At 40.7% G+C, this 16,008-nt stretch overlaps 1 protein-coding gene across 3 annotated transcripts in view; it reads left to right on the forward strand.

Moving 5' to 3' along the window:
- LOC102385518 (G-protein coupled receptor 98) overlaps nt 1-16,008 on the forward strand; it is a 172,099-nt gene that overhangs the window by 65,793 nt on the left and 90,298 nt on the right. For 2 of the 3 annotated variants that reach the window (XM_025207808.1, XM_006026796.3), the window contains one exon: nt 13,788-13,945. In XM_025207808.1, coding sequence (XP_025063593.1) covers nt 13,788-13,945 — 158 coding nt within the window. Of the gene's footprint in view, nt 1-154; nt 1,040-13,787; nt 13,946-16,008 lie in introns of those variants that run through there. The other variant, XM_025207809.1, reaches the window with a different exon arrangement.

Below are 16,008 nucleotides of genomic sequence, written 5' to 3' on the forward strand. Positions count from 1 at the left end.
GTTTGGACAACAGGGCTGGGAGGGAGCAGGGGCTGTGGGTCAGAAGTGCAGGACACCAGCAGTGCTGGAAGGCAGGGGGCTTCGGGCCAGGACTGAGGGGCACCGGTAGGGCTGAGAGGGGGGCAGGGGGCTGCAGGTTGGGAGTGCAGGGCTGAGGGGCTGTCAGGAGTGAGGGGCACCAGCGGGGAGCAGGGAGCTGCAGGTCAGGAGTGAGGAGCACCAGCAGGGCTGTAGGGGGAAAGGAGCTATGGGTCGGGAGTGAGGAGCACTAGCCAGCATTGCTGGGAGTTGGGAAAGGGGCTGCAGACCAGGAGTGAGGGGCACCAGCAGGGCTGGGGGGGGCAGGGGGCATATCACTGCCCTCCCCCCACACAATCATATACCTCTTCCCTCCCCTCCCAGGTGTCCTCTTTTTGAAATTGGAAATATGGTAACCCTAAATGAGGCAAGAGTGCCTTGGGGCTTCCCCTGCACTTGGAGCAGGGGGAAAACAGTTGATGAGGAGCAGATGAGGAAGCAAGTGGTGGGGGGCAGGCACTGGGTAAGCATGGTGGGGTGGCTTAGGCTGCCTGCCACTGCTTTCCTCCCACCTGCCTCCCACTCATGCTTTCCCCACTGCCTGCTTCTCTCCTTTGCTTTCCCTGCCATCTGCACCATCTCTGCTTTCCCCGCGCTTGCCCCTACCCTCCTGCTTCCCTCCCTACCCCTCTGTCCCTGCTTTCCCCACCATCTCACCCACCTAGCTCCCCACCTTTGCTTTCCCCCTGCTTGTCTTTTGCCTCTGCTTTCCCTCGTGCCTGTCTCCCCCACTGCCCATCCTCTTACCTCTGCTCCACACCCCCTATCTGCTTCCTGAAGTGCTTGTTTCCCAGGTGCTGCTTTCCTGCTGGGGGGGGAGGTGCAATATAAGACAATCCTACAATAATTAGATTATCAACATGGAAAATTTTAACGAACTTGTGATTTTCTATGTCGAAAATCTAATTATTGGAGGAGTCATATTAAATGGGGGAGTCATCTCAAATTTTCTTGGATTCAGGTAAATATGATCTTAAACTTCTTTTTTTGTTGTCTATAAATGTTTAGTGTTTATAAAGAGCTTTGAACGGGGACCTGGGTCTTACTGTGACCTTTCCATGCCATTATTACCCAGAGTTCACCCTAAAGTTGCAGCTTTTTCTGCGCTCCTCAAATAAATTAAATACTAGAATGTGTTCATGTCAGAGCCTTCTTTCTGTTTTTTGGAGTTTTTTTGCCACTTGGAATAAAAAAATAGTCTCTTAGTCCTCACTGCTGATGATTTTATCTCATCTTCCCATGATTTTCAGATTTTTCATAAAGATTTCCTAACCTATAACACTTATGCAGGACACGTTTTGCATTAAAACTAAAGCTTGTGGTAAATATTATTTTGTAGAATTAGAAATTAAGGTAAACATTGCAGTTTAGTCTGCAGCTGTAAACATGTTTTTTCCCTGTATGTCTGAGAGCTTGTTTTTCTAAGAAATTTTATTATGCAACTTAGATTGTGAGATATTTTTGTTGAATTAGAATAGGAATAAGTTTGCTTATGCTCAAAGGCATAGGCTGGCAATAAGCCTGTCTAGCATGAAGTGGATGTAAATAAAATAAGTACCAAGTGTATCTTCTGTGCACGTGCACTATCTTTCTATGCATGTGCACTGATATGCAATTATCCACACATTACAAATGTAAAAATTAAGGAAAAAAGTGTATCAGCGTTCCCTACAGAACTTCAATTTCTTTCCTATTTCCAGACATCCCCTCTAGTGCTTCAGTTCTCAAAATTCATATTTCACCTTCAATAAAATTATATATTTTCTCAAGCATTTTCAAAGGCAGAGTATGGCTAAGCACAGAAGTTGTACATAAACCAGTTTAAGTGATCAGAAACTGGTTTAAACATGTAACAGAACAGAAGTTTGGTGCACATAAACCAGTTTCAAATGGCTGAAACTGGTTTAAGATAAAAACCTGGTTGAATGTAGTATCAGACTTAATTGACTTAGGTCAAATCAGTTTATGAAACTTCTGCCCCAGACCGCTTCCTGGTTCATGTTAAATTAGAGTCCCCCAGCATCCCAGCATACTTTTCAGCCCTGGGCTGGGCTGGGCTGGGCTGTGCTGTGTGCTTCAGACAGCATGACTGGCCCCACCCCTCTGCTTCCTAGGTGGAACACTGAGGGCTGGATCACTGCCCCATCCCCCCAGGCAAATCTCAGCTGAGGCTTGGGGTCAGGGAGTGGGGTTAAACTCACCTTCCCTTGAGTACACAGCTTCCCTGCCCTGCCCTGCCCTGCCCTGCCGGCTTACTTAATGGCTGACTGCAGCTCTGAACTACAAATCCCAGAGGTACCTGGAACCAGGAAGAGGAAGTGATGATCAACCCTGCACAGTCCTGCTGCCGTGATTGTGGCCTACAAATCCTAGAGACCTCAGGGGCAGCAGGAAGAGGAAGCAAACACACAACCCATGCTGGCAATGTGCTAGAGAGCCATGTTCTTAGCCACCTGGTTTCTGGCTTGACCCACTGCAGGCATGTGGCTACATTTCCTGAATCACAAGTGAATGTCTGTTCATTTGCTTCTTGGTTCAATCTTTGCAGTTTAGACTAACCTGGAAAGACTAAATCAATTTAGCCTCAGGATTTTTGACCATCTGTACTTAGCCTATGAAAATAAAAACTAGCTTGTAAAGAAATGCAAAGTACTGAACTGGCCTGTTTTTTCATTTCTGAGTTTGATTTATGCTGACTGGATATGAAATGTGGAATTGTCCTAAAGAGAATTCAGTAACAGGGCAAACAATGACTACATTATTGTCTACCTCAGGGATTCCAATAGGAAAGATCATCTAACATGTAAGAGGAGGAAGCAGCAATGACTGTAGTTAAGATTGTCCAACATTTTCGCTTATAGGGTAACTTCTTCCTTTTACCTTCACCAAACTTCAGCTGTTTGTGCTCAGATTTCTCATGTGGGAATTTCTCCCCAGGCTGATTTTATTTTTTGAGTGCTAGGCAGGCAGGCAGGCTTGACCTCAAGTGGCTCAGTATGAAATGGTTCAATAATGTCCCAGTATGACATTGGAGGGGTGGGGGGATATTTCATCTTGCTCAATTTTTAAAAAAAATCTTGCAGGTGTTTCTCTGAGTGGCACTAATGTTTTAGTGCGTTGAAGCAGCTACTTACAATTTACATGGTAGTTGGTGGGATTACCTAGTCATGACTATGCCACTTCTCTGACCCCCACATCATTTTTGTGGCTCTTCTGTGCACTGTCTCCATTTCTCTACATTCTTTTAAAAATGTGGATATCAAAATTAGATGCAATATTCCAGTATCTCACTAATGCTGTATACAAAGATAAAATCCTATCATTGTTCATACTTGCCATTCTTGTTATCTGTTGCCCCTTCTTTTCATCATTTGTGCACTTATGCATCTATATGTGTGTGCATGTGTGCACACACACACACACACACACACACATTTGCTTGGTGCAGGACACCCTCTTGGAATACAACCCATGTTTGAACCTAAACTTTGTGAATGATACAAATAACATTTAATACAATTTTAGATAATAATGGCCAGAGCTGACCCGAGCAGGGTGTGGGGCCCGGGGCAAATCAGCCCATGCAGGGCCCCACCCCTGCTCCAATCCCATGCATCCCAAACCCAAAGAAGCTGCTGCTGCCATCTGCAGCAGCCGCAGGGGCGGTGGGGAGGGGAGTAGCGAGTGGCTGGACACAAAGGTGGGGGCACGGAGTCACCGTGGTTGCTCCACCTAGCTCCATGGAGCCTCCCAAAGTGCAGGGCCCGGGGCAGTCGCCCCAATTCGCACTCCCCTTAGGGACAGCCCTGATAATGGCTTTTACACACTGATAGTATTTTTCTTCAGATTGTTGGAAAGATAATAGCTATTCCTGACAACACCCTTTTAAAACTGGAAAGTATTGTTACTGCCACTTTGGAAGATAAGGAAATGGAGTGAAGGAAACTGTCTTGCACTGTATTGTCTTCTCAATACTGAGAATTATCTCTATGAGGTAGATGTCCTTAAATTCCTGAGTCTCACAGGTAGGCTCATGTCACTAGACCTCTTTTTTAAAACAAAGGCTCAGTTTAGCGAAGTATTTTACCTACAAAACTTTAAATATCAAAGATGATATTGGAACTAAATTATTGGATTTAAATTACATTTGTTTTAAAACATCTTTGGAGGGAAAAGAGTAAACATGAAATGATAATAGTGCTTGGGGGATAGAAGCGTGAAAAAGATTTTAAAAAAAACAAACAATTTGCTTGTGTCAAATGTCTTTGTATATTCATTTTTTCCTTTAAATATATCAAGTCACATTCTACACTTTCTCATTGGTGCAAAGTGTGTTAACAATATTTTGGTATATTAGGAAGAAAGACATCATATTTTTTGCCATATGCATACCTTTAGAGAAAAAATACATGAGAATGAAGGACAGAGGAAGAATATATGTCATTGCTACATGTATTTGCTGCACCTGATACCATGGAGATGAATTACGGAGATGAACTACATGAAAATCAAATGACCTTCATTTTAATTTGTTCTCTGGAATGGGAAAAAAGTTCTAAATGTGAATGTTGGTGTTGCCCTGTGTAAAATAAAAATAACAGCAATTTCTAGTTTAATATTTTGCACACTACTACTTGCAGCCCCCAAAACAGAAAGTTTTATGTTGGATTTGCATTTACTGCAGTGAAGTTCTTGTTAAAATTTGAGGGCTGAAAAATGACAGGAACATCCTGTTGACAAAATGAGTTCTTGAGATAGAATGTTGACTCAAACAGCAATAGCTTGCTTGTTTCACAACCTCTGAGAAAGTATTTCCTAATATTTTGACACATGCCATGTTCCTGATCCCAAACTTGTACTCAAGGAAGTTCCCATTGCATTACAAATCTCATTATATTGCCTTTTCTGATATGTTTGTCCCAGTAAAGGAAGTAAGACCAGGCTAAGAATTCTAATAGGTAGGACTGATTTAGCCATAAAATGGTCTCTTTGTTTTAGAAGTTTGGTTAGGGAAATGATGGTTTTTGGTGTTTATTTCTTTTGAAAATTGAGGGTTGATTCTTATGAAACAGAGATGAATCAGTTTTTATGGACTTATTTGATCCTGACGTACTGCTGTGGATAGACAAGTAGTTTTTTGGAGATGGTGTCTTGGCCCAAGACTTGTGAATTGAATGTACAAACTTTCCATGCCAGGGTGTCATCCACCTCATCACTCAGAGGTGGAATTTTCCTCCCTCTTCCAAAGATATGGTAATTCAGCCAACACTGAAGAACCCACTCTGGATCTATTTGATTTAGCTAAATGTCAAACCTCCATTCCTGAACAAGCTCAACATGACGCTAGCCTAAAGTAACCTGCAAGCTCATTTAGTCAATGCTAATATCCTAGAGCTATTACATAACAGGACCAAGAAGCACAACCACTATGTAAGCAGACAAGGTTGCATACTAAAACATAATAAAGTAAGGCTGAATCTTGAAGAATTTATTCACTCTTTCTCAGTAAACTCTCACCGAAGCATATGAGAGATTGCTGGATAAAGACTGAATAAAAGGTGTGCATTAGGGTTTGAATGTTCATATTCTTCATGGATTCCTGAACAACAGGTAGTTGTATGCTAGACTTGGCACTTCCATTCCGTGTAACTTTTGTTTTTGCTGAGGAGGAAGATTGCAGCAAGCTTTTAAATATCCATTTTGTATATGCCTGTGTATTCATAGACTGAACCCCTCAGGGTGCATACAAACAGTCAGGGAAGTTAGGGGGAATTTGTCTTGATCTAAGGTAAGTCAGGATGTGGGGGTGGGGGGCGCTATCAGGGAGAGGTTTGGGAAGATGGGGTGCCAATCAGGGTTCAGTTGTGGGGGTGGATCCAGGGAGCAGACAGGGTCTGCAGGGGGGGATTGGGGGATAAGGGGGGCAAGTGCCCAGGAGGTATTGAAGAGGCAAGCAGGGTCCCTAGGGAGATTGGTGGGGTCTGGGAGGCTCATGGGGTCCACTGGGGGTGGTGGAGGGGTTCTCTCCCCCACCCCCTAGACCAGGGGCTATTTTTACCCTCACCCCCTCCCCACTCCTAGACAAACAACTCCCTGGTGAACCTGCCCCTTCCTCTATCCCACCTGCCCCTCCTCCCACCCCAACTTAATTTGATCAGCTCCTGGCACTGGTGAATGCCAGTAAAACTTGCAACAGAAGTGGATTGCAGGATGGGGGCTTTAACAGGCTTGAGCAGAGCTAAATGGTCTGCAGGAGGTGGTGTCTGTCAGGGAGTGGGGGGAAGTGCTTGACGGACTAAAAATAGCCCACTGCTGGGGACAGGATAGGAAAAGTGCAGCCCTGGGCCTGAGGCCAGCAGCTGGCCTTTCCCAGCCCTGGGGTTGCACTGGGAACTTTACAGAAGTTCAGGACAGTTAGATGGGTCTACAAATGGCCAACCTGATCTTGGTTAGACTACCTCACAAGTAGGTTTAATTTAGATCAGGTCAGCCATTATTGATCAAACTAGTCTTCCTGAGATTTCTGTACAGCTTGCATTTAGCTCAACCATGAATGAAGCATGCCTCCTGAGTCTGGGAGGGTATGACGACCACCCACAGGTAATGTTGGTGGCGGGAGCATGGCGGCAGTGATCAGGGACCACCCACAGGCAGCCGTGGTGACGTCGGCAGCAAGGGCAGGCTGAGCGGGGACTGCCCGCAGGCAGCTGCAGCAGTGTGAGCAGCTGGGGGGGAGGGTGGCAGGCAGTGTGCCGGGACCTTCTGCAGCTGCCATCCATGCTGTCAGCAGCGGCAAGGGGTGAGTGAGGACTGCCTGCAGCTGCCAGTGGTGGCATCAGCAGGGAGGGGGGAGTGGCAACTGCCCGCAGAAGCCTCCAGTGGCGCACATGCCCCCCCTACACATCACCTATGAGCTCAACCTAATTAGGGATCTAAGTGTAAGATCCTCATCTGGGTGAACTAAAATAGATTAGGTGACCATTTTTTACGTGATATAATCTCCCCCTACCTCCCTGAATGTTTATATGTACCCTCAGTGTTCTATCTTGGTGCAGAGAAGGTTAATAACTTTTTAGCAAATATTCCCTTGCTGAAGAAATTAGTAGAACTGCCAAATGTTATTTGCAACAAAAAGTATGTAGCAGCTGCATAAATGGCAAATTAAAATAGCATCTTTGTTATTTGAACTCATCTTGGATGATAGTGTTTGTTATCAGCCCCTGATGCTGTGATGATCTGAAGATTCAAAACTCTGCTGAAAGCATGCAGATTTCTGGATTGTTTTTTTTAATCCACTGAACTTTTAACATTAAACTCTTCTTTTAATATTTCTGAGAAGACATAATCTCCCTAATAACACTTCCATAGTCTTCCTCAGAGACACTGACTTCCTCCTCTAAATTAAGATCATATGCAGCTTCTGTGGCCAGATTTCCATAGTGAGGGTTTCTAGTGCAATAATCCATGTGGAAGCCTTTTCATTGTTTAATTTTGTTTCCTCCCTCAGCTGTCAAAAGCATTTCTGCTTCTTTTGAAATCCTTCAGATATTTTAATCTGCCTTTTTATTTATTTATTTTTTGGGTTATGGCACTCAGGTACAAAGCCAAAGCAATATGCACCTGGGTAGTCCTGTACCCTGAACTACCAGTTTAAAACTGAAGTAGGGTTGGGTGGAGCTCAGATAATTGTATTCTGTTTTATGTAAATTCTTAAACTGCAGTCATCACCACTATCCAACAGGGCATTAGCACTGTGATTGATTAACATCTGTCCCCTGTTTGTTCTTTCATTGCCCCTCCTCCTTTCTTCCCCACTCCCTCCCCTCTTGCTCACCCCAGGGTAGAAGCATGTGCAGCTCTGTTTTGTCTGGCTAGGTTTAAAGTTTGTACTTTTGCGAATGTACTGCCAAGAAATGCACCTTTTACTTGTAGTGTAGGTATTGACCATGGTCTTTATCCTGTACCTTGGTCTTCATCCTGCGTGCATCCCTCTGAATATACCCTCTGAGACCTTAAGCTTCTTTTTAAAAATATTCTACAGGAAGCTTGCATAGAAATCATAAGACAGGTTTTGTGCACTTGTGGTAGTCTTGGAGACATGCTACAGCACCTTGTATTATGGATTTCCTAAGCACTGCAGACTTCTTGCCTAGGTATAGCAAATTGCTGTAGTCCAACCAAAGGATGACAAAGGTGTGAAACTGAAGGTGACCAACTGGTGATGACAGAAACTGCTATTTTCCTCATGAATGTAGAACTAGATGAAAGCCTAGCATCAGTGAGAAATTAAAGATTGACCAGTTTTGGATATATATAGCATCCATCAAAGGAGACAACCCATTACCCATAGATTCCTTTAAATGCTTTCTTCTGTTCCCCAGCTTTATCTCCGTGTTGCTTGAGTACAGCTTCAGCCAGCTCTTCTTTCTCTATGACCTGAACTTGTTCAAGAAATAGGCCTTCATAGTGAAGCAATAGGTAGCAACAGCCAATCATAACAGTAGTCAGTCACATAGGTAGGTTGTGTGTTACCTGCATATTACAATCTGACCAATTCCCCAAGAGGTTGAAAGGAACTGGAGACGCAATTAATCCTTGTGGAATTCCAAAACTGAGGGGCCTCTTTTTTGGGTATGTGGTTGTTGTGCAGTGTCCTCTTGCTACTATACTGCATTACATTTTCCTCTTTTATCTTTCATGAATTCATCGTTACTGTGACAAATTCACAATAACAGTAGAACAGCTTCTCAGATATGTTCTCAGATATCTCAGAAAAGTTCTTAAAACAGCTGCAGCAGCCAAAAGAGTGGCCCCCTACTGATTCTCCTTTGTACCAATGAGGATTCTAATAATTTGACAATCCAGAAGATTTGCAGTGTTTCATGACCCCCGGCTTTCCACAGTTGGAAAACTCTTCTTGGAACTTAAGACGAGAGAGAATAAAACTGTTTTTTTGCCAAATATGTTTTTTAAAAGTCTTTTTTTCTTAGAAGGGAATCCCTGCTAAAATCATTGCTAATATGAAATACTTCCTAGGATTATTGTATTAAAATGCCTAAGGTCTCCCCCCACCCTTTTAAAACAAATTATGTAGTTGTACTAACAACTAAATGTAATGTGCAATGCACCCCTTATGTCAGTTGTTTTCTTGCTTTTGCTTTTTTTTAATGTCTAGAAAAAAAGATGTGGGTTGGGAGGAGGGTCCTATTCAGATTCAAGAAAGAACATAAGTATGTATTAAGGGGGAAGAAGAAAGGCAGGGTAGATATGCATCTCATAGATTAGCTAAATAAGATACAAGAGAGCATAAGCTTTCATGAACCCAGGCTCACTCCATTAGACCATAGGAAATCAAAGAAAAGGGGTCTATAAGTATGCTTGTCCCTTGAAAGAGTCCTAACCTTGTTAGGTATCAATTATAAGAATAGGTGTAGATAGAAGAGTCCTAGTCCCAGCTGGCCACTAGGTGAAGTTATTTTAATTAGTGAATTAATTTAAATGTAGACAATTTACCTGGTTGTCCTCTTTTTCCAAAAGAGGACAATTACGTCTATTGACCTGTAATGCCCCAATCCATTCTGTATTATTAGTCTTTTTAAAGCAGTTTTTAAAAATACATTAAGATAGAATGGTCTTTCTGTAACAAGAATTGATCATGCTAGATAAAACATTTACATTTATTAAGGCTATTTCTAGTTTTGAACCAAATCTTTCAAGATCTTTTTTTTAATGATTTCTAGTGGTAGAATTAAAAGCATGTCTTTCATACTTATAATTATGGATACGCCTAGATTTTTGTTTTCTCTGACCTCAAATGGAAATTAAATCATTATATACTTGTGAGGAAATGTGTCTTTAAGAGGTTTTGTATTTGAGAAAATATTTTCAAAATTATCCCTCAGTATCACAGCTGAAATTCCTCTTCACATGGGATCTGGAGCAGGTCTGTGATGGGTTTATAGTAAGAAGGGAAATGTAGAGATTTTTGTGGAAAACACATGCAGGACCTTGAAAGTGAGTAAAGTAAGTGGCTTTAGCATGAAATAACAGGGGAGGGTGAGGCTGGTGAAGAGCGAGGTAATACTAGTCTGGAAAATGTTACCATTGGGGAGACCAGAGAAAACCGGCTTATAAACACCCATACATGTACTGTAGAAGGAAGAAGAGGCTGGGTTTTGGAAACATTCTTACAGCAAGCGCTCGGATCTGTCTGTAGTTCTGCTATGATAGATAAAAGAGAGAAATGAGTCAAAGGATGACCCCTGGATTATAGGAATGAATAATAATGGGTACAGCGTCAAAAGTGACAGAGAAAGGTAAAAGTAGGAGGAGTTCCTTGGCAGAAACAGTGAGGAGTTAACATGGCAAAAATTGTAAGTTTAAGGTAGTAACAAGATTTCTGAAAAAATAAATAAAAGAAATAATGGCCACAAGCTAGCAGAGAGCAGATTTAGATTGGACATTAGGAAGAACTTCTTCACAGTTAGAGTGGCCAAGGTCTGGAACGGGCTCCCAAGGGAGGTGGTGCTCTCCCCTACCCTGGGGGTCTTCAAGAGGAGGTTAGATGAGTATCTAGCTGGGGTCATCTAGACCCAGCTCTCTTTCCTGCTTATGCAGGGGGTCGGACTCGATGATCTATTGAGGTCCCTTCCGACCCTAACATCTATGAATCTATGAATTAGAAATAGATGGGGGCTGAGATGCTGGTTTGGTCAGAGAAATGTGTTGGGAATAGAGAGGTAGCTCTCTGAATCTGCAGTGCAAAGCTAGTGTTAAAGCTATGAAATTGCAGCTAGATAAAAATTTCCTGAAGAAGCTAAAGACCTTTGCCACCACTCCCTTTTCTTGAGAAGATGTTGCCAAAAGAGTATCTAAAGAAGTGGGCATGCCCTAAGATGACTTTTTGGAAGTAATTCAGATTCCTAATTACAAAAGGAAGGTGAGGGGTGGCAGGCGGGGAGATGAACAAATAAACCAGAATCTTAATTATTATTCCTCTTGATCTGATGACTTAACTGCTGGGTGTTTCCTAACAGTAATCTTAATAACTCAGTATAGGCCACTCTGCTCCCATTTGATTATATTAGCAGTAGTAGTAACTAGAAGGATGTAGAAGTACAAAACATCTTACTCATGCAGGTAGCTCTGTCCTTACATGAATTAAAGGTTTCATTTACAAAAATGTGGTGGGTGAAAAAGTGTTAAGTGGAAAATTGTGCTGCAGGAGATTAATTTTAATCTTTAAACAAATAATGCTGGTAATTAGGGTGCTGATAAGGATAGATTCCTGAATACATGCAGTCTTTGCCATTATTCTTCACACCATAGTTTGCTTGGGGATTGGAGAGGTTTTGAATCCATTGCCATCAAATGGTAGAAAGCTGGAGCACGCACAGTTGAAGGTGACAAATGGTACACTAATAAAAAATAAATGTGAGCTTCTGATATGTAGCAGAATACCTATTTCCTTACTCCTACTTATTCTGTAGTCCTATCCCATACATTTTTCAGTATGCAAGGCATGAATATCTGTCTACATGTAAGGATGGAGTGTGAATAAAACATATAAGAAACACTGGCCTTCACCACCCCACCCTTTAAAAAGACTCAAAAATGAGTTTTAAACTTTTCAGACCTAATTCAAAATGGCTTTGTGTATTTCTCACCTTGTAAATTGCTAATATGTTACTTGATCTAACACCCAAGGACGTTGATGAGAATGATCCACTTCTGAGAATTTTCATTCTTTATGTGAGTTTCATTAGTAGATTCTAGAGAAACATGCCTTTTTCAGCTTCTAGACAGCTGTTTGCCAACAACCATATAATTCACTGCAGTTGTGAAGTTAAAAAAAGACAAAAAAAAACAAAACAAAAAAAAGACAGGGATATTAGAACTTATGGGCACATCCACGTGTTCATTAATACACCATAGTTACTGTACATTAACTTGAGTACTAAATCCATGTGCAGTAACTCGTACAACTATGCAGTAGGGCTGGTGCATGGGTTTTTAGTAACGCTTACTGCTCAGTGGCCTAATACTACTGTGCACTATCGTATTAGCACAGTTTTTGCCTGGCACACTACTGCTCAGTGTTGTTAATTTACTACACAGCTAGTGTCTCGTGTACACATGCCCATGGGGCAGTATACCAGTATCAAGATAATCTTTGAAGACAATGTAATCTCTTCAAGCGAGTTTATTTTATACCAGTCTGCCTTCATTTATTGCAGTTTAGACTAAACAGAAACACAATTTGGGAAGGAAAATGAATTTGATGCATAAGGAACATCAAATTAAAGGATTCAGCAGATCAGGTTTTATGGTAAATGTCTATAAAACACCCTTACTAACACATATATGTTTAGTACAATAAGAAGTTACCATCTGTCTCTTGTTACATCATTTTCGTGCAATAATTCCATCAGCAACCAGCAATGTATCTGGTTGAACAAATATTTGGCCAAGAGAGTCCTAGCAAGGATCTAGATTCTACAAGGAGAGGTAGTAAAATCAGTGCTTGAAACTGAAGCAGTAGTTCCCTGAAATAGTTCCCTGGAATGGAGACACAGGCATGCAGGATTTGCTGTGTTCAATTCAGAAGCAAGCCTAAGCAAGTACAAAGGAAGCTTAGATGACATTTTTTTCAGCCTTTCCAGTGTGTATATTACATCAGCATAGGCTCCCTTTGGATTTTAAATGGCAGGGATGACTTAACAAGTGGTAAGGAGAGGATATCCACATTGCAGCTTCTGAGTGGGTGTAGTCATGATCCCATACCCCCTGCAGGCACAGTCACTCCCAGAGCTCTCCATTTGACAGCACAGCTTTGCATCAGGCTCAGTGCAGGTCAGTGGTTCTCAAGGCCAGTCTGGCTTTTTGGAGTGTTTAGCAAAGCCTGTTCTCCCATGTGGTGGTTCGTATCCTGTCATTTCTCAATACTTTATATCACATTCCTGAGTATACTATTTTTTTCAGTGATACTTTGTTTGAATGTTTTCTAAACCTGAAGAAGGGCACTTTGTACTTGAAAGCTTGTCCAACAACTCTCTCAGCTACACAGTTTGTCTAATAAAGATATCACAAAAACCACTTGCCTCCTGTACATCCTATTTAAAAAGTTATAATTTTAATATATGGAAAGGGTGAAGAGAGGCAAAATAAAGAAATTAATGGAAGTGGAAGAGCATTTGGCTTCAAAATACAAGTGACATGTAATTTCCAATAACTAAATGGGAAATAGCTGTCTTGCCTATAAATTTAGCTGTTTTATGTAAAAATATGTTTTTCAAAATGTCATTTGCGGTTTTAAGGGCTAAGTATGGAAAATTGCATAATGTACTTTTAAACTTGTGTAACTAGGAATAATCACGTCAAATAAACATAGAATGTATAGTGTTTTGTTAAAATGTACTTAGTTCTAGTGTAGAGGTTGATTTATCTCCGGTGTCTGGTCATGCTAAAAAAAAAAAATGACGTATTACTAATTTCCTAATGTATTATTTTAGTTTAGCTATGTTAAATGCTTAAAACCCTTTTAAAACAATGTGCTCAAGTGAGATTACTTTGGGTATGTAGTTAAAGCATTTGTAGATTGCAAAATATATCCCCCTTTGAGACAGTTTGTATTTGACTGCTTGTGTGTAATCATTCATATTGTTCTTAATGTTTATAAAACTGGTGCTTTTATATATTTTTTCTTTTAGGTGCTTTATTCCAAATGTCTACGCTGCCCTCTTCACTGCTGCTTTGTTACCACTCATGTGCCTGGTGGTGGTATTTGTTGTATTCATTCATGCCTACCAGGTAACTCCTCAGTGGAAAGCATATGATGATGTTTTCAGAGGAAGAACTAATGCCGCAGGTAAGAGATGTGGGATGCTGCCGAAGAAAAATATTGAAGGCAATTCTGACTTAGTGTGAAATTCACTCCAGGGACAAACACTTGCTGAGAAACCCCAATTCAGATAAACGTTTAAGCTCATACATAAATTCAAGCATGTTAGGTTTTCCTTTGAAGTCAAAGGGACTCTTTCTGGCTTAAAGTTATGTCTGACTTTTAGTATCTTGCCAAAACCTTCTGCATTACTTACGTGTTTTATATTGTCTTTTTATAGTGCCTCTGGAAAAAAAAATAACTCTTTTGTAAACAGGTACCATTACATAGTTGTTAGTGGAGTTGTATTGATTTATACAGGGCCGAATTAAGTTTTATAAAAGTTCCAGTAAGCGTTGATCTCTGTTTTTAAAATATAGATTGAGATACTTAAAAGAAAACTATAATACTATAAAACTATAAAAATAAAATTGTACCTTAGATGACTACATTACCTACTGGATAAAGAAACGTTATGTGTGTTATATCTACCTTTTAGATGCAGTGCATCTACCTTTTAGAAATACTCAAAGTAAAATATGAAATCTCTGAGGTCTGGAAACTTCTTCAAAGATATATTTTTTTCCAGTGGTAAATTACCAAATTACCTAATGGTAGTTTAAGTTGGATAAGATCTCAGTGCTCAAATATAACATGTTTCATATGCTTTCAACTGCTTAGTATACCGTTCTTAACATAGTGTGCAGCTTGTTCCCTGCCTACCCCTTCAGGATAAGGCAGCAATGCCTGCAGCCTTCATAAAATTGAGACAGTTCACTCTAAGACAAAGAAAAATATCATTAGTTCAGTTATCCTTCTTTTTATATATCAAAGGTATATTTGTCTTAGTATAAAGGTTAAAAAGCTCCAGAAGCAATGATACCTGCTGAAATGGTGAAATGGTACCATTTTTGTAATTATATTTTGACTTAACCATTTATTCTTAAATTAGTTATTCACATATGCATAAAATGTATCAGCCAACCTTCATTAGAGTTAACTTTCAGTCCTGTTTGCATAGAACTAATGGATTTAAACCTGCCCAGTGCACAGGTATGACTGGAAAACAAAAATGTCCCTGAATTTTCTGAGACAGTCCTGAAATGTCCTGTCCTGAATATTTAGATGATAACAATAACAGGGTGAGAAAGATAAATGTCAGAATATATTAACAGTACCAACATTTTGATTGCATAGACTTGAATAAAAATATGAATGAAATACATTATTAAATTAATAGGGTATTAACTGCTGTGTTGCAAAATAGTTCTAAATCAGGGTGAAGAGGAAATTGTGAGATGTTTGGAAAAAAATTATTAGGAAAAAATTAAAAGTAAGTGTTCATGAGGGTATTCTTTTATCAGTATAAGTGGTGAGTACTTTGGTACACGGATATATTCAAGGGAAGCTACCAGATTTATTCAAACATAAGACAAGATTTTTTCCTCTCCAATTAGCCCCAATCAACATGGGGAAAAAAGCTCCTCGTTTTACATTCGCATACAAGGAAAACTCATTAAATACATTGCCTTCATTAAATTGCTGCCAAAAACAGCATGTGCTCAGTAATGGAAACCATCTATGAAGATGATTAAATTCAGCCAACACTGAGCATGACTGTAAAACACATGGCCCATATTGGGCAAACATACTGATTTAGGAACCTACCACATTTTTTTTTAATTTCATTTCCAAGGCCAAATCAGTTCCGAATTAAGTTCCAAATTTCAACTGAGCAGAGCTTAATCATTCAAGTCTGTGTAGTGCCACCACTGGCAAGTATCCTACCCTCTGGACTCTTCAGTCTGGGGCTTCAGATAGCCACCTCTGGACTCTTCAGTCTGGGGCTTCAGATATTCCCAAATCCATGCCAAACATCCTGAGTACAAGCCCCAAGCCCAGAGGCCTTGGAGTTCAGGTGCACTCTAGTCTAACTTGCCCCTAGCCAAAAGGTTGAAAGCCCTATAGCAGTCCCCCATTGCCATAAATTTTGTAGCCAAGATCCATGCATTAAGAAACATTTGCAGACTCTCGCAGGAGTTTTAGTTTGC

This window comes from Alligator sinensis, unplaced genomic scaffold (assembly GCF_000455745.1).
Source record: "Alligator sinensis unplaced genomic scaffold, ASM45574v1 scaffold545_1, whole genome shotgun sequence".
Classification (NCBI taxonomy): Eukaryota; Metazoa; Chordata; order Crocodylia; family Alligatoridae; genus Alligator; species Alligator sinensis.